This window comes from Rana temporaria, chromosome 6 (assembly GCF_905171775.1).
Source record: "Rana temporaria chromosome 6, aRanTem1.1, whole genome shotgun sequence".
Taxonomy (NCBI): Eukaryota; Metazoa; Chordata; class Amphibia; order Anura; family Ranidae; genus Rana; species Rana temporaria.
In genome coordinates this window covers 128,344,251-128,364,096 of record NC_053494.1, presented here as the reverse complement: position 1 = coordinate 128,364,096, position 19,846 = coordinate 128,344,251, and the positions used below count along the sequence as shown (strand labels likewise).

The 19,846-nt window shown below is 41.1% G+C and overlaps 1 protein-coding gene across 1 annotated transcript in view; it reads left to right on the top strand.

Annotated features, from left to right (window-relative positions):
- CCNYL1 (cyclin Y like 1) overlaps positions 1-19,846 on the top strand; it is a 79,648-nt gene that overhangs the window by 29,663 nt on the left and 30,139 nt on the right. The window contains exons 3-7 of the mRNA XM_040357363.1: positions 2,394-2,428; positions 5,523-5,623; positions 12,222-12,257; positions 14,362-14,413; positions 19,259-19,378. Of these exons, the coding sequence (XP_040213297.1) occupies positions 2,394-2,428; positions 5,523-5,623; positions 12,222-12,257; positions 14,362-14,413; positions 19,259-19,378 (344 nt within the window). The remainder of the gene's footprint in view (positions 1-2,393; positions 2,429-5,522; positions 5,624-12,221; positions 12,258-14,361; positions 14,414-19,258; positions 19,379-19,846) is intronic.

Here is a 19,846-nt window from a genome sequence, read left to right as displayed (position 1 = left end):
GCTTTAAGGTGCAGGTAGTGGCTCTTTGTTTTTTTGGAAATTAGATTGGCAAAAATTGTTCCATTTTCTAGTTTTTTTTTTTTTTTTTTTTTTATATAGCCCATCTAGGGCTCAGTGCCCCCTAAATTGAAATTGTCTGATGGATTAATGATTCTGCTATTTCAGCATTCATCAGTTCTGGCCATTTGCTACCTGCTAGAATTAAAGCTCACTAATCAAGGTTGATGGCCACAGGAGCAGGTGCATCATGGGAAGAATCTCTAAGTTTGTGGTATGTGCCTCAAGCCATCCTTTCAGGAAGTGCTCTCTGCTGTTTGGAAATGTCCGACTGGGACTTGTTTTGCAGGCATTAGTCCACCCCCCAAAGTGCCTGTCCTGGGAGATGATTTGGGAATATAACGTTAATGGTATTTCCAAGAATCTTCCAGGATGACGTCCATTTTCCCACCCAGATATTTTTAGTTTAAAGTGATGGTGCTTAGAATTTTTTTTTTTTTTGTTTCTTCCTACAAATTCACCCTTGGTGGAGGTTCTTAACTTACGTGGGGGAAGGAGAAGCTTTTTAAGCTTTGTTTGCGTTTCCTGTTGAAGGCCAATTATCAAGTAGCTGTTCTGGAAGATTCTTGGAAATCGTTACCAGGCAGGTTTTTTTTTTCCACAGTTGTCAATTTTAATGGGATGTTTTTGAGACACGGCGTGAGCATACTTTTATTTTCACCCCAGAACACCTTCTGCTACTCCTGAGTATGGAGATGACACACGTGTGAGACTTTGATTGGACTGATCATCTACCAGATAATTTATCTTCTACATCACAAAAATCAATTGACAGATTTGAAAACAGTACTGTAATGTGGTCAGGTAATATAGCTTGGTGTAGCATTACCTGTAGCAGTCTCTATACCTATAATCCCAGAAAGCCTAGCCTATTTATATGTGGCTGCCACCAGGAATGTCTTGTTTACTGGCGAAGGAAGTACTGGATGCTGTACAAATTGTCTGCAGAGGATAGCTGAGACTGGTGTCTGTTAGATGGCTCAGGCAGTGGCCAATAAATGGGCAAATGAATCGGCCTAGGCAGCAGGCAGAAACCTGATCAATAATTATACCGGGGTCTGTACAGGCAGTGCACAGAAGCAACACAGCACTGGTGTGGCGGTGATCAGGAACACGGTTTGCTAGCTGCACTGGCCGTGTTGACACTGTTGATGGCTGTCCTGCCTATAACAGGGGTGGGCAACCTGCAAGAGATGGAGATCTAATTGAACAACACTAATGAAGTCAAAGGGCAAGTAGTTTTTTTATTTTGGATAAATATATTACTCAGAACTAAAATAAGTATTACAAAAGTGCAGGTTTTAGGAGTACGTTGCGCTCAGAATGCAGGGTCCAGGGGGTGCAGTTTAAGCCTTGAAAGCAGGGATTCGGGCGATGTGAAGGGTGGTAGAGGACACCGCTATGAGGGATACACACCCATCCATCCTCTGCATATGGGGTAGGCCGCACAGGAACCTGTTCACGATCCACCCGTCACCTGCTGGTGTGGGGGGTGGTCAGGAACACTGTTGATGGCTGTCTTGGTCTAGAAGCACTGACACTTTTGAGGCCATGAACAGGTACACTGTTGCTGGTTTACACTGCTCTGCGGATACTGGGGCTAGTGTAGCAGTGATCAGGAACACACTCGCTGGCTGCAGTGGAATTGTAACACTGTACTGCTGTGGTGACAACCAGGGACGTTGGTTGCACTAGTATGATGACACCGAACTTGTTTGTCTAGTGATCAGGGACTGGCTGAAATGGCATACAGTCATCCAAGAAGCCAGCGTCCCTGATCACTAGCGTCCCCAGTACAGTATGGTTGCAGCCTGATTGTTTACAGGAATCGCCTAGTACAGGACCACTTTATTGTCTTTGTATTCTGCTCTGTGATCTGCTGGGTCAATCACCGGGTGCACTGCTGTGCACCCTAGAAGGCATGCAGCAACAGCAAGGGAGGTAAGAGGTTTTAATATGCCCACAGTGGTGAGCAGTCTGGATGGCAAGTGAATTAAATATGGGAACTGCAATTGCTGACCTCCAATCCTAAGAATACTAGTTGCCTAGCTGTCCCTGACTTCAATCCTTTCAGTCACTGTCCTGGAATAAACATTCAGAATGAACTCTGAATTCTTCACCTGAATCCTTGTTGCAGGTCAGAACCTCAAAGTGCCGAAGTTTTGGTAATGGGTGAGAGCCAGTTGGGATACCTGTGATAATGCTTCAACTCAAACATTCTTAAATGCTTTTAAAACACAAAATCACATCCGCACAAAAGGTTCCCAGTTGGTACATATGCTGGATACGTTGAACTTTTACTAATCTTGTATTTGCTTATTTTTATTTTTTTACAGTGCGAGAAAAGAGGAAGAGTAACCATATAAATCATGTAAGTTATAGCCATCTTTTGATTTATTGTGACACTAGTGATACTTTTTTAGACTTTGTGACTCTTGAGTTATTTACAATTCTAGTTTAAATGTTTCTAGCAAGTATACTGTAAACTTAAAAGGTAAACTCCAATTTTGCTATAAATCCACTCTTCTATAGAGTCAACAAATTCAGGCGAGTTAAAGAAGAACTGCACTTTGTTCTAGATTAGGGCGAAGTGGGATGATAGATAGATACTCGCCCCAAGATGAGGAAAATTTCCCACCAAATTGCTGTCACTAGAACAGCTGTCTTCATAAGAATTTTTCTTGATTTTTGCTCCTGTGATAGTCCAATTTTTTTTTTTTTTTTTTGTTTCTCCTTTCATGACGGTCAACTGAGAAGCTGCTTCTCCCACCTGAACGGGACATGCAACTAATAGAGAAGTCTAAAAGGTCTCACCCACCCCTGCATCTTCAGTGTTTTTCCTGTCCCTGCCAGAATAGGTAGAGAGAGAATGTTTCGCCTGCCCATGTTGATCATTTCTGTGGTTGGGATTTCTAGCAGAGTTGCAGGTTTTTAATCCCCGTCAAGACTTCAAGCAGACCTGGCTATTATGTTTTGGTGTGCTGGTTTGGGAATGCTGGCTCGATCAGTTACATGTAACAATGTACATAACCCCCAATGCCACCATAAAGCATACCTGTCGCTTAAATGTGCTATCACATGGGACCTTGTTGGCCTCTTAGTGATGGCAAAAAACTGTATAATAAAATAAAAAGTATAATAAACTAAATGTAAACATTTTTAATGCTGAAATGTTCTCTTCTATCAAGACAATCTCATAGTGAGACCATGCTCCTATAACAGTCTATATACCTGAAGGCAACACCAGTAACACGACCCCCATTGGGGATGGAACGCCTACGCAATGAGATATATATTCATTCATTCATTCATTCATAAAGAAAAAAAACATACATACATACATACATACAAGAGTAAAGAAAAAAAAACATACATACAAGAGTAAAGAAAAAAAAACATACATACATACATACATACATACATACAAGAGTAAAGAAAAAAAAACATACATACATACATACATACAAGAGTAAAGAAAAAAAAAACATACATACATACAAGAGTAAAGAAAAAAAAACATACATACATACATACATACATACATACATACATACATACATACATACATACATACAAGAGTAAAGAAAAAAAAACATACATACATACAAGAGTAAAGAAAAAAAAACATACAAGAGTAAAGAAAAAAAAAAACAATGTCTATTCACCACAGCATCTGCTCAAACATGCACGCTATCTGTAGATGTCATGTGAGGAGTAAATTCAAAAACTTATGAGAGGTGGGATAGCCAGATGTTGGTACATGGTGATAACCACCTATTAAGAATAATAATGGCATAGTCGCCTTCCTCCTAAGTAGTATCTCAATACCCAAGTAGGGGCTACTTGAAAACAGAGCAATTTTCTCAGGACATTCCAAAGCTGATGGCAATCAACCCTTAGGCTTCATTTCCATGGACGTTTTTGGACGTTTTTACAGCCACTTTTCTGAGCTTTTTTTGCAGCTTAAAAACGGCTCTCCATGTTAGTCTATGGCCTCATGCTCACCATGACGTTTTTGAGCTGTAGATGGCTGAGCCGTTTTTAAGCTGCAAAAAAAAAACAGGACCAGTGCGTTCTGAATCTCCAGCCTTAGAGCTGTAAAAATGCCAGACGTTAAACGCTCAAACACGCAAAAACACTAAACGCTACCGCGGCGTTTTTGAGCTCCAGAAAAAAAAAAAAAACATGAACAGGCGTTTTTAAGCTGTAAAAAAGGCTAAAGAAAATGGCTAAAAACGTCCATTGAAATGAAGCCTAAAAGTGCATAATGATAAAAGCCTGTCATCCCACAGTCTGAGTTCAATCTACTATGATAAGGCAGTAATAAGTCCCTCCTCCTTAGTAGCAGGGCGTGCACGGGATTGAAGGGTCATAGCAGTTCCATGCTATGGGAGGTGAGGTGTACCATGCAACAGTATGGCTTGAAAGTGAAGAACAGTTGTCATTATTTTTGACTGAGTTGAATACAAATAAACGCAAAATTAAGTTGACTTGTATATTTGATCCAGTGACAATTTCATTCTTGGGACTCCAGATCTCTGTTTTGGAAGGAGATGATCACACGTCTGGTCCTCTGACATATTTTTCCCCTAAGTCACAGAGACCAATACAATTTTAGGGGTTTTAGATGTATTTGTATGCTTAAATACATTTAGCATGCATGCGGGGAAAAAAATAAAATGATTTGGCATCGAACGGGTTAAAGATGCCTTTAAAGCAAATTGTTTTTTCCAGTGCACTGTTAATGTAAATGTTGTTGGTTAATTTTTTACTGTATTTATGCACTAACCTACCAAGAATTTAGCCAGGCATTTTTTTATTTCTAGTAATTAATGCAGCCTCTAAGACTGGAAATTTGCTGCCTTGCTCTTTTGTAATTATCCCTTTTGCTTTTTTTTTTATTTTGTGCGTCTTCTGCACTCAGTGCTCTGGTGCCATCTGCTGATCATATGAAGCAGTGCAATGCAAGATCACCTTTAAAGGCGAAGTCCACTTTTATAAGGTGTAACATAAAGCATGGTCACTTAAAACGTCCCCAAAACCTGACACACCCCTCCCTTGCCTGAATCATGGGATGTTTCTATCTTCAGCATGTTAGAATTGGCCTGCACCATTGGGTACTTTGGAGGTAGCTGCTTTTATAGTCTAGGGGAAAGTTTATCATCCTGCAAGATTTCACCGATTTTGACTTTTTTTTCCACTTGAAGGAAAGTTCTCATCTGAAGTCTCCCCAGAAACTTGTGCTTCTGGCATTCTCTCCTATGTCCCATGTTCCACCAACCCTTGCATAACTGCACTACAGTCCCAAAGTTGGTCTAATTTTATTGTCTTTACATTGTCAGGAGATGGATTAAACGAAAGAATGCATGCATATTAAAAAAAAAACTCATAGCTATAAATTATTTGGTGTAGACACAATTCTTCTTTTTAAATGTACTTATCTATGTTTTACCAAATTTTACTAGGTCTCTCCCGGGCAGCTTACAAAGAAGTATAGCTCATGTTCCACAATATTCCTAGATGACAGCACAGTCAGTCAGCCTAACCTCAGAAGCACAATTAAATGGTGTGTATACCTTGGATTTATTGCTGCTGCCAGGAATGCCTGTGATTGTTTTAACCCTATTTTTTTACTTTGTCATACATTGTTAACAATTTAGAGAATATTTTTTGACTGCATAGACCTAGGAGTTTGATAATATGCCATCGACATTTTGCCTTCATTTCCATTCAGTGCAAAGTAAATGTTGATATAAGTCTGCAGTGAGGTTGTAGAATTTTAGGTACTGTTTGCTTTTTAGAATGCAATAGCTCAATAGCGAGGGAGATTTCTACACGAACATCGCTTGTGTTGGTATGGCGATCTGTCACTGCACCCTGTAAGGCAATGAACCCACAGTCATCAGATCACGGGTCCAGCGCCAGGCTTGTGAAGATATTAGTTGGTTTTCTGCCCTGTACCTCCCACAGAGGCTATGAAAAAATCAATGAACTGCGGGAGCACTGATCAGTGTTCTTGTAGTTATTGAGAGCTATAAGTCAATTCCTAGCTGTGAATGCTATAATAGTGTTTTTTTTTATTTTTTATATAGGCTTTGTTCTATTTACAGCTGGTAATCTAGCCAGTACATCTGTTTTTTCAACCGGAAACCTTTTGCAGTTACAGGGATTAGGCAGACTGTTTAACACAAACACGATCTATAAACCGTTACTTTTTTCCCCCTTTTTGGGATAAAAGCTTATAATTTCAAAGTAGGGTTGTCCCGATACCACTTTTTTAGGACCAAGTACAAGTACCGATACTTTTTATCAAGTACTCGCCGATACTTTTTTTTTTTTTTAATCTCATGGGACAGTGGCACATGTGTCAGACATAACCCTCCTCACTGCAGCATGCAGCCTCAGTTCCGTTCTAACTAGCAAGGAGAAGGACGTATAACTCCCTTTGGGCCCAGCACCCTGAGGAGAAATGTTTCTTTTATTTAATTAAAAATATTTTCTTGAAGAATCTTCTTTCAACTGTCGGCTGAGAGACAGGCTGGATAATATAGATCCTTGTAGTCTACTCAGTCCGACCAGCGAGCGTGAGCACACCCTTGCAAAGAGGCTGGGTCTGCCATGCCTCCTGGGGTGGCCAGTGAGCTTTGCTCCGAGGTTCACATATGACTGGGCTGTGGTGTTTTCTCACTCACAGTGGACCGGGCCGACAGCTACCTCCATTGCGGTTGTAGGTCTGTCAGGAATGCGTCAGCGAGTACTCGCTTGGACGTGTAAGTACAGTCCCTTCCGCTTAGGTGGGTTGGTACAGCTGGGGTTCGGGGGTCCTCTTCTCCCTTCCCTGCTCCTTAACCTCTGCTGCACTGTTAACATTTGCCGCTGTCAGGGGGGGCCTTCCTGAGGGTACTGTGTATCTGGCCTGAGTTTTTTTTTTTGTACTGGAGCTTTCCTGTGAGGGTTTTTTATTTTTTGGCACTTGTAAAGCCCTAGAAGGCTTTTACTGTTTAAATGCGGCATTTTGCTGCCATTCTGACGATGCTGGCACCATTTTTTTGGGTGGTTTTTCAATTGCATTGAAAACTCCCATTGGCGGCAATTTTGTCGTAGCCGCGCCATGGCGCAGCTTACATTGCGGTCGGCCATTTTTTTTGTGGCCACGTTTTGAACGCTCGGCGGTATGTCTGTGATGTTTCACTAGATGCCACGCCCTTGGTATCCAGGGCTTCGGTTTCAGAGATGGTTGCCGCCTTCTCTGGTTGGAATGCTGGTCTGCTGGCCAGGCCTCTAACATACGCCCTGGCAGATTTACCCTTTATGGGTGGGAGACCTTTTGGGTCCTCGCTGGATGACATTATCAAGAATGTCAATGGAGGGAAGAGCACTCGCCTCCCTCAGGCTTCCACACCAAAGTGGTATTTTCGTCAGTCAGGGTCCACGGGCGAACCCTCCCAGGCCGACAAAGGCTCAGCTGGGGGACTAAAACGTCCCTGGGTGCATAAGCCGATCGCGCCGGCACCCGAACCCGCCAATGTATGTTGCTTCCCCTGCCTGTCTGAGGTGGCGGGTCGACTTTGCTGTTCACAACTCGGTGAACCTTCCTGCTCTCCGACCAGTGGGTCTGCGAGGTGGTATCTTCAGAGTACTAGATGGGGTTCCTTCCGATCCACCGAACAGATTTCTTCCCTCGTGTCTCCCTCTCCCGGCTCGTCGGTCAGCTGATGTGCCGTTTCCAGCGGCTCTTTCGCAAATAAGTGGGGGTGTTGTCATGGCTCCGGCCAATCGCAGCACCAGAGCACGCGATGACCAGAAATTATTTCAGTAGACATGTCGCCGGGCAGAGCAGTGTGCCGGGACCGCTGCGGGGGCTTTGTTTATCTAAGGTGAGCATTTCATAATGAGCTAATATGCTATGCATACCAGCTCATTTATGCCTTTTTGTCGTGCAGGGTTTTTGTTTTGTTTTTTCGTGGCTTTACAACCACTTTAAAGGCAGCCCAAAAATCTGTAGTGACCCTGAAAAAACATCAACGGACCTCCTAGAATTCTTCAGCTTCCATTGTAGAGCTGATGGGGAAGGTATTGACTGTATAGGAACTGATGGATGCAAAGGGCATGGGTGCCCACAGCTGGTGCCCCTTCTGAATTTCTTTTGGAGCCCTTTTTGCTCTTTGATAATGAGAGAACTGGAATATCATAGGTGTAGGACGACGACTCCTGGCAGGGGAGATCATTTGGTTATTACGAAAATGATGGTCCTGGTTGCATACTAAAGTTGGGATCTGTAGAAGAGATAAGATCAGCGCTTAGGACTCTAAACAACTAAGTTGCCAAACACATAACCCTGATAACGGGTATGTACAGTATATACACCGATCAGCCATAACATGACCACTGACAGTTAAAGGAAATATCTTGTTCCAATGGCATCAAAAAATTGGTGGGATATATTAGGCAGCAAGTGAATATGTTGTCAATGAAGTTGATGTGGAGAAAGCAGGAAAAAAATGGGCATCGCAGTTTGTGGTGCATGGAGCTGTGAAGCCCATGGTGACCCATGTCCATAGCCAAAAGCTTGTACAATGGTCACAAAACTGGACTACGGAGCTATGGAAGAAGGTGGCCTGTGTGTTTGTTTATTTTTTATTTTTTTACATCATGTGGATGGCCGGGGGTGTGTGCGTCACTTACCTGGGTAAGAGATGGCACCAGGATGCGGTATAAGAAGGCAAGTCGGCAGAGCCAGTGTGATGCTTTGGGCAATGTTCTGCTGGGAAACCTTGGGTTCTGCTATTCATGTGGATGTTGGTTTTGGTGTCCATGCCTCACTTGGTCAGGGTTGTTTTAGCAAAAGGGGGCCATACTCCATATTAGGTGGGTGGTCATAATGTTGCTGATAGGTGTACAAGAAATTCAACACTGGTGCTAAATCATTATTAAAGATAGCATGTGCAAGTGAAATACTAAAAAAGTCCTAAAGTGTTAGTGTGATAATAATGTTCCAGCAGTGAAATGATGGCACTCCACACCTGTATGCTTATCAAAGGATCATAACCCCCCTGTAAAGAGTGGTTATCAAATGCTTCATTGATGACCTATAGCTTCCTCCTTGTATCCCCTGTAAAATGAGACCAGCCACTCCAGGGAGACCAGCTCCCCACCTCCCCGAGCGATCGCACCAACTCCTCTTCCAACTGCAGATCGGCTCTCATTAACCAATATGAGACGGAGGGGGGAGCACTTACAATAGTGTTACATTTTATTAATATAAAGTATTGCACTCGCATATAATTAAACCTTTAACACTACAAGCAAAATGAACTTCTATCTTTTCAAGACGCATTGATTCCTCCCTGTATTCCTGGTAAATGTGGGGGCTGGGGGGGGGTCCTAATCTTTTGGTAAGCAGTTTCATAATCACACTGATGTGGAGTGCTGTCTTTTCATTGCTGAGATAGCATACTTTTTTTTTTTTTTTTCAATCAGACACTTTTGGTCTTGTTTGGCTATTTGAAAAAACAAAGGGTGCAATCCGCGCAAAAACAATGAAACATTATAATAATCACCCCCCCCTCAGATTGCAAGCTGAACACTGACAGGACAATCACAGAATCCAAAAAATGCAAAATATATAAGAAAATAGTGCAGCGCAATGAGAATATTCCTAATAAGAATTAAAGTGCAAACACAGTATATTGACCCAAAGCAAAAACAGAAAAAAATTGTCCATATAGTGAAAAATTCGACAGGAATAAAGTGACTAAAACTTCCAAATCTTCACCGGTGACTTTAAATTCAAATGAGTGATCCCTCCACCGTTAAGAATGGCTACTATCACCTTAAGGTATGGACCCCTGTTTTACCAGGCAGTCATACCAGCAGAAATCAAAGAACAGATTGGTGCGATGAGTGATACGACAAACTTCTTGACCTCGGCAGCAATTGGGATCATAAATAAGAGGAAAAAACAGATCTAAGTGCTCTCTGTTCAAAACGGCTTAAAATTTATTTTAAAGGCATAACAGGCTGCTCGCATTAGCCCAATGGATAAACGGCAGAATAAAAATACACACAACGTGTTTTATCAGAGATGGCAGCAAGCGACTGGGGTAAGTGCAGGCGTTGGAAATTTACCACCTGCCTCCATTGGTATACTGTCACAAGTCACAAGTTTTATGACAGTCCAAATGTAAAAAAAAATTGTGGCTATGGGGCTGGCCTGTAGAGGCGATCTGCAAGAAGTGCCTAGAAAGGATTCTTCATGACAAAGAATGCAATTCCATAACTTACATCGACTTCTTGGCATCGGTAGACATCGAGGATACACATTTTCACCTCGAGGATACATGAGATGTACCCATCTTTTCTCTGCTTCAGGGGTCCTGGCGCTTTGCAGGAATCGTGGGCAGCATTTTCTGTTTTTGGATCTTTTTGCTTTTTCATGACCCCCTGGGTCTTCACCAGGGTAGTGGTCCCTGTTCTTGCCCTGCTGCAGTCTCAGGAAATTCACATTTGTGGGGTATCTGGACAAATCTTATCTTAGAAGGAGCACTCTACCCAGGCCCTCTGCCAACATCTAGCAGAAGTTGCAGACACTTAAGTTCATGTTCTTAATTTGTGGGTAATTTTTAGTCTTCAGAATTCCTCCTAGCCTCAGTCCACATTCCAGGAATAGACAATTGGCAGGCTGACTTCTGTGGTCAGTGTCTGGATCCTGGGTCTTTACCTCAGTGTTTTGGGATATTTGTCGATGTTGAGGGACGCCAGACGTGAATCTTTTATCTTCTGGTATCCCATTTCAACAACAAGGTTGACAGGTTCATGGGCAGGACCAGGGATCCTTAAAGGAGTTGTAAAGGAAACATTTTTTTTTTTTCTGAAATGACTGTTTACAGGGTATAGAGACATAATAGTTAACTGATTCCTTTTCAAAATGATTAAAAATAGATAAAAATCAATCATATAATGTACCTACAGTTTCGTTTTTGCATGCTGTTTTATGCTTCTGTGATGAACAGAGACAAAGAGCCAATACAGGGCAGTGATGGTTTGAAAAACGAAACTGGTGCTGAGGGGTTTTAGACGCACAGTAATCGCACCTCCTTGATTAGTGACCACAGAGAGAAAGCTCCCATGACATTTTTCATCAGGTAACCCACTGTTCAGAACAGAGAAGGATTACAGCAACATCAGAGCAAAAACTAACAATGAGGACATGAAACCAGCACTGCAGTGGGGGGACTTTCTGACTTGGTTATTACAACTCTTTTAAAGACTAACATACAATAGCTGAAACCGTGTTCCCTTCTATTTTATGTCCCTATTGAATAGGTTTCTTGGTGCCTCTGGCGCTTCTCGACACCTAGCATTGCCTTCGGCTCCCACCTGGTGGATGTTCGGACCCTACTGACCCCAGCTTTGGTCATAAGATGCACCAGGCTGCTCTTTGAGTTCGGGTCCAGGTTCCCTTGTTTGTTTTGTGGGCCTGTTTCCTGTGTTTTTCACTCGGTTGTATTTCTTAGGACATCCCAGTTTTTGATTACAGGTACTTATGTCCTGTACTGTACAAGTAAGAAAATGGGATTTTGACTTTTTTGTAAAATTTTCTTGGAAGTGTATATACAATGCGGGGGACCTCCCCACACACACACACACACACACACACACACACACACACACACACACACACACACACACACACCCCTCCTGTCCTTTTCATCTCCTTGTTGCTTGTTATAAATTTGATTTGCTGGGGTTAGGAGGGCTTATATGGGTTGTTCCAAAGTTCTGTTTGATGGTGTTCAAGCACCTGAAGGTGGCCGAATATAACCCAATGTCTAAAAGTCTGTGTCCTGTACTGTACTTCCAAGAAAAGGATTGTGTCCACTGACAAAATTTTCCTTAACTGCCTGACCTTGTGACCACACAAACTGAAAAGTCTCCTGGGTGGTGAGAAAAACGGAAAAAAATTCAAGTGTCGATAAAACCCTTTTTCTACATTAAAATGACATTCATACTTAATATATACTTAACTTGGCAGGACTTGTTTTTTTTTTTTTTTTGCTTTTAACCCTGTCTTGTGTATTTTTTTATTTGGCTAATCCATATACTTTTATGTCACTTTATATACCACTTGTGTTTTATATACATTTTTTTTTCTTCTTTTGCAGTGTTACATTAGCAATATATTACCATATAAAGAACAGGTATGACCTTTCAATTACTTTGTGTGGATTTGTTTTGCAACCTTGCAGTACAAGTTTGTGCTATGCTGAATGCGGTTCATGCACTTCAAAGAATAACATAGGCACTCAACACTTCTCTTTCTTTACAGACTTTATCGCCTATTGCTAAAGAAATGTAACAAATCTAAAGTGTATGAATAATTTGTGGCCTTCTATCAGAGGCGATTCAGTTCGCATGTGCCACGCTATATAAGTTTTTCATTCATTCATCAGGCTAGGGGGTAGAGTTTTTTTTTTTGTTTTTTTTTTTGTTTTTTTTTTAATATATATATTTTTATTTATAGTTTTGCTTTTTTCACTCTTTCCTTCATGTGCTTGGTTTAAGGTGGTCAATAGCTCAGGTTAAAATTTACAGTCCCGGGTGTACAATGGTGTGACTTATTCCCCATGAGACAGTCATGTTTTGAATGTAAATGCTAGGATAAACCTTGCTCCAAGGAAGGAACCTTTGCTGTCTCTTTAGATAACCCACAGTGCTTAAGGCATCCTTTTCGTCATGGTTTGTTAAAAAAAAAAAAAAAAAAAAAAAAATGAATCCAGTGTTTTAAGCCAATACAAGTTATTTTGTTTTGAAAACTTTAATTGTCTATGAAAAAAATCCACCGAACCTCTAAAGTCTCCATTTTTAAAAGAACATTGCCTCAAATGCTTTACTCTGTGTCGGAGCTGCAGTATACCCAGTTACACCCTATACCTCCCCTGATGGTAAATGTCACGGGGCTGAACAGCCTGTACTCAAATCCATGGACATGGTACAGAACTCATAACAGATATTGTACCACCATGGAAAGTGGCAGCCCCTTTCTGCCTGGTTCTACCAAATTGTATCAACCTTCAATATTTTAAGAACCTAAACAAGGACAGGCATGTAAAATCAAGACCCCCCAATCTGTATACTTGTTCTGGGGCTGTAAATGAAAGTGGTCAAACCACTGGATCAGCAGAACAGGCAGCTAAAATGCATGGAAGGGGAGGTTGGCACTGGCAGCCATCACATTTCTTGCTGTACAGTATAGCAGACAGCTTGGGCATGCACCAAAGTATACAGAGCCTGCTGTCTCTATATGGTAGGTTCCTATCATTGTTCACATTTGCCAACCTGTATATTCAATTTTCGCTGGCCTGTCCTTTAACATATGATAGACATTTATCAAAGATGTCGTTATTGAGCAAAAATATGACATTATTTCTAAGTTTGGTGATTTTTTTTTTTTCCCCCAATGTTGCATAGGTAGGCAAGATTCCCTAATGAGCCATTTTTCCATGAAAGTATTTGAAGCAAACTCTTACAGCAGCTGATTTATCAGTTTGTGCACCTAGTATTTGTATACACACATTCCTCCCACTGAGAGCGCCAAATTTCCCATCTGAACTTCTCCCCTCCTAATGCATCCTAAGCCTCGTACACTGATCAGATTTTCCGATGATTTGTGTTGACAGCCTGTTGGTGGAAAATCTGACCATTTGTACGCTCCATCAGCCAATTGTGGTATTTTCTGCGGACAAATGTTGGATGGCAGGCTTTAAAATTTTCCATGGACAACGGTCTGTTGTCGGATTTTCCGATCGTGGTGTACACAAGTCCATCCGACAATAGTCCAAAGTACAAACACGCATGCTCGGAGGCAATGCTCACCAAACACAACATTAGTAGAAGGTGCTCAAAGGGTGGCGCCCAAGAGCCGAAAAACCACGTACGTAACTACGTTCGTGTTTGTTGGCTGACAATTGTGTGCAGTTTGTAGGCAAGACGAGTTCCCGGCCAACGCCCTTCGGACAAAAGTCTGAGGCTTTGTCTGTGGAAAATCGAATTGTGTGTACGAGGCTTTAAAGGCCAAGTTCACAATTGGTAACCTGGTGCACCTGTATTCAGGACATAACTTGTTGCTGCAGCCTCATCCTGTACAATATATAGTTTATTTGTATACATTATCTAATTTGTGACAATGTGCATTTATTCAGATTTTTATGTATTTAATTCTCTTGTCAGGCATCATTGATTCACACATACTTTCTTACATTCATATTTTTGTGTGTATGTTAAGCTTGGCATTCTATTTTTCAGGGATTCTGATCGATCCTTGGATATATTTAATGAAAAACTACATCCTTTAACAGTAAGTTCTTGCTGCTTTGGCTGTTTGGTGTGTGTGTGTGTGTGTGTGTGTGTGTGTGTGTTTTTTTTTCATTTTTACTTGCTGAAAGTTTTGCTAACATTGGGTGCAGCTTAATTCAGAAAGGTTTAATACAATTAGTTTAGTTAAAGAGCTCTAGGCCCTTTCAAAAAAATTAAGTCTGCAACTACAAATTCTGTAGCTGCTGTGTTTCAATATAAGGGCACTTTCCTGTTTAGGGATCCCCGTGATGTCCTCACCCATTCTTCACTTGGCTTTGGGTGCAGGCATTTTGAGATCTCAAGTAAGGAAAACAGGAAGTGAAGCCACGAGGCTTCACAGCCTGTTTTCTACTGCACATGCGCTAGTCCCAGGAGTGCCAAGTAGTCTCGCTTCCTATTTTGACTATGGGACAGAAAGTTTAGGAAAATCTCCCCAATGAGGCGGTGAAAGTAAAAAAAAATCCTAATTTTTGAGTGGATATCAGAACACTAAGGGAAAATATTCCATTGGGGTCACTAGTCTGGTGACTTTGGTGACACGCTTGGATTTCCTCATTTTAGGATATCCTCACTTCTTGTTTTGGCCATGTAACAGGAAGTGGTGTGTTCTCCCTAATGGGACACAGATGGCAAAAAAAGGAAACAAATGTGGGGGTTATAAACCCCCCCTCCTTCCCATTTACTCTATCCAAAATGGGGGGTGGAGCTTTTGCCTTCAGCTACACTTTAATATTGTAGAAAATGGAAAAGAGAGGGCGCCTAGTGCATTATCCAACAAAAAATTATAAATAAAATAAGATAAAACTACTCAAAAATGTAGCTAGTATGCTTACACATCAAGCCACTGCAAGTGGCAGCATGCTACCAACTTTCTTGAAACCTCAAGTTTGAGGGTGACCTCGCCAGGGTCCCTGCTGGCTTTTGCATTTTGAAGGTAGCCCTCTTTCATCAGAGCCAGATGAGCACTGATATTACAGCCTTGTATACAGTTTTAGCCCAATTACTTACACTTCCACAGTATTGGAGCCAAAAGTACCTCCCACATTAGGATGAAGGAGGAGGAGAAAAGGAGTACCACCTTACTGTATGTGTATAAAATAACCATGTTCCTAATGGGGCAGTAACACTATGCACACATAAGAGATTTAGAAGCAACCCAGGCTTGCCTATTTTAGCGCCCAACACTGTATAGTGCATCATACAGGTCCCAAATTTTTCATATCCTAGTTCGTTAGCCCATTATGACAAACATCCATTTGTAATCTTTGCGCCTTGCTTCTAATGGAAGCCTGGGATGCAAACTGGTGAACATACACCAGAAGTGCAGCCCCGGCTTGCTTTCCAGCCGCTACTTCCAGTTTCCAGTTACAAAATACAAATACAAATGTATAAAATATAATACATATATAAAAATATAACACAATTTTTTGTTTTGAAATTTTATCTCAAGTTTTTAGCAATCCATAGACCAAAAAAAATACACTATGATCTGTGTTGGTTAAAAAAATAATTTCACTGTTTTTAAGTGGCACTAAATTAGGAATCTGGTATAAAGCATTGTAAAGTTATTTCCAATATTACTTCCCCCCCCCCCCCCCCCAACAAAGCCTTCAACCTATTAAGCAAAGCCAATAAAAATTAAATAAAATAATAAAATAATCAAATACTAGTTTATGAAATTTTAGAAGCAAAATAAAAAAAAAAAAATTCAATCAAAGTCAGGAAAATAACAGGAGGGGAAGGAGTCATTTGAGGCACTAGGATTAAATGGGAACCAATCTTATTTTTAAACTTGTCAGTTTTTTTTTCTTATATGCAGATTATTAAAACAAACATAATGTTGGTTTGTATCTCACATCTCAACCTGTATAGAAGGGTTTCCCCCCCCCCCCCAAAAAAAAAAGCTGTAATGGCTGATCTATTTATTCAGCAACCCTTATCTGTGCACATGGGGATACTTCGAAGTCCACATATAGTTAAGAATCCTGTTTTTAACCTGAGCTTGTTTCTAAAGCTCAGACCACCTTGGGGTTTATTGGCCACGAGTGCAAACCAGGCCAGAACTACAAATGGCACAGGTATCCTTTTTAAGGCCCCTTTCACACGGACAGACCGATCTGGTCCGCCTGTCAGTTTCTCAGGCTGACCCAAACAGACCATCCATTGCTCTTTATGAAGCGACGTGTCCACTGACATCCGATCCTGTCTGCTGAAAACTGATGAATGGGATCTACTCCCCATCGGTCCATCAGATCGGATGACAGTTGGATGAAAAAGCACAGACAGTATTCAGTATAGAGGCTGCTGTAAGCTCTGTTTCCAGTGTCATATCGCACATTTCTAGCAACCCCTAGAAATTGGCTTTAAAAAACAGCACAAATGCGTACAGGCCTGGAAGGAAGATTTGGATCACTCCATTTCACCTGTAGACTGGCAAAAGTGCTTTATTCTGACTCACAAAATGTCCTTGGCCTCCAAAGCTCAAAAATTCAAGTCGTTGACCCATTGGTACAGATGCCCCTCAACTTTGCACTGGATAAACCCAGCACTCCAGGATACCTGCTGGCGTTTTGTCATCCAAGGGAACCTTACTCCACATTTGTTGGGAATGCCCCCCTGTGCGGAGGTTCTGGCAAAAGATCTTCGACTTGTACTGCAGACTCATGACGACCTTGGTTTCACCCTCTTCTGAGGTAGGTCCGCTATCTATGCTCCCTGCATCGCTTAAATCGGTCAAAAAAGACGTTCTGCGTCACTTTCTGGCGGCAGCTAGAACGGTTCTGCCCAGACATTGGAAGTCAACAAGCATGCCTTCCCTGGGGGATTGGGCAATTGAAGTAAACCAAATCAATAGCTTGGAAAGAATGTTGCAAGTCTACAGTAGTAGACTTAATTACCACAATAGAATGCAATCACAGCAAGCTTTATAGTACACTGCAGCCAACACGCAATATATATACCGCATTAAATCTGACTAGCACAGTCCATAGTGGGGTTCTCATTCACCCTGTGACCCTATTAGAGACACAGGGTGATCTACACATAAGAGGCATCAGGGAGCTTCTGGGTCCCACAGGCCCTTCCGTTACAAGGAGCAATTCTCCAAGACCTGGACCTCGTGGTCTGTTTCGATACCCGTCTGAATTTATTTGATGGGTTACGGAGAACTCCGACTACGCAACTGTGTAACTAAAGTGGAATGTTTTCAATATCTACATTCCTTACTGCCTTGACCCCTCTATCCCCACTCTTTCTCCTTTCCCTTTTATATGTTGCAGTGTTACACGATCACCTAAATCATAATCCCTAGTCTCATCACACCGGAATTGTGGCACACACAGAGCTTCCCCCTCAGAGAAAATGCACCTGGCACAGCAATGAGTGGGCGCCACTCGTTCAGTGCATAGTGGTGCTCACCTATCCATTATAAGTCAGGTTAGACGATATAGCTATACAGGCTTATATACCAAACTAAATTCGAAGCTTATATACCAAACTAAATTCGAAGCTCATGGACTATCTGAACCATGAGACGATACCCGTATTGCAATGATGTCTATTTCTATACATGTGTTAATAAATGACAGATTTGTGTACTGTACACTTTTCCTTTCTCAAGATAAGATTGAATGAAATCTACAAAAAAATCAACTTTATGCTTCGGAGGTTGGATTTGCAGCGCTGTGTATATTACATCTGCCCAGATACAGAGATACCAGTTTAAACAAAATTACTCCAGCAAATCGGGGAAAGGGGTGATGATTGATACCTGGAAACGATGATATAATGTCTGGTAGAGCTGCACGATTCTGGCCAAAATGAGAATCACAATTTTTTTGCTTTAGAATGAAGATAGCGATTCTCACGGCGTAAAATCTTTTACATTTTATACAAAAAAAAAAAAAATGGCCTAACTTTACAGGCTATTTTTTTTTTTTTAAATTCATTAAAGTCATTTTTTCAAAAATTGCATTTAAAAAGACTGCTGCGCAAATACAGTGCAACATAAAACCTTGAAGGAAACGCCATTTTATTCTCTAGGGTCTCTACTAAAAAATGATATAATGTTTTGGGGTTCCAAGTAATTTTCTAGCAAAAAAAAAATAATGATTTTAACTTGAAAAGAGCTGTCAGAAAAAGGTTTGGTGTTGAAGTGGTTAAACGTTCCTAATTTACATACAGAAGTTTATTCCTTTTGATGTACAAGTTATTGTGATACAATGTTTAGACTTAACTTTCCACTGATGAAGAATGTTTTCAAAACTTGGCAGGCTGCCCAGACTTGGCAGATTGCCCAGACTTTGACTTTTGGCTGAGAGCAGAGAGGAAATTCTTTTCATGTCAAAAATTGCAACGGGAAAAAGATTGCGATAACGATTCTTGGCAATTAATCGTGCAGCTCTAATGTCTGGATACAATATATCATTGTAGGTATACTACTTGTACACAGGCATAAAAGACCTGACTTCTGAAAGTCGATATTTACAGTTTTCCCACCTGCTATCCAGACATTCCTGGAAAGCTGTAATATGGAACCGGAATCAAAGAGAGTATGACAGCCGCACTGCACGGGTACATTTAGATAGGTTATTGAGAAACATGGCGTGGGTCACTTCTGGAGATGGATCTAACATCCGGCGTGTAAATCTTCTGGTATAGCCACTTAGTTTTCCCTTTTCTGTAATGTGTTAGGATAAGCTCTTTGCTTTTGTTAATTGTTGTCATATTCTGATTTAAAGCACACATATTCTTAAATAATTTGAGTTGCCAAAACTTTTTTTTTTTTTTAATTATACTCTGCTTGGCATGATGCATAGTTTTTTAACTTCTATTTTATATTTTTCAGCGTGAAGAAGTAACAGATGAGTACTGTAAACACGACCCGGATCATAAGCACATTTACCGATTTGTACGAACTCTGTTCAGTGCAGCCCAGCTCACAGCTGAGTGTGCAATAGTCACTTTAGTAAGTGTTTTAACTTCTTATGTTTGTAACAGAAAACGATAAGAGAACGTTTGCAAAGGATAAAAATGTGACTTGCATCAGACCAGTTCACATCTGGTGAATACCTGACATACCGGTACATTTCAACACGATCTGTAGCTAGTCTGTATTGGGGGGCTTTTTTTTTTTTCTTTCCCCTTTTGTGGTCTTTCTCAACTTACATTGATAGTGATAACAGATGCAATACCAGTGAATATGCATTAAAGGGGTTGTAAAGGTAAAAAATATTTTCCCAAAATAGCTTCCTTTACCTTAGTACAGTCCTCCTCCACTTACCTCATCCTTTGATTTTGCTTTTAAATGTCCTTATTTCTTCTGAGAAATCCTCACTTCCTGTTCTTCTGTCTGTAACTACACACAGTAATGCAAGGCTTTCTCCCTGGTGTGGAGTGTCGTGCTCGCCCCCTCCCTTGGACTACAGGAGAGTCA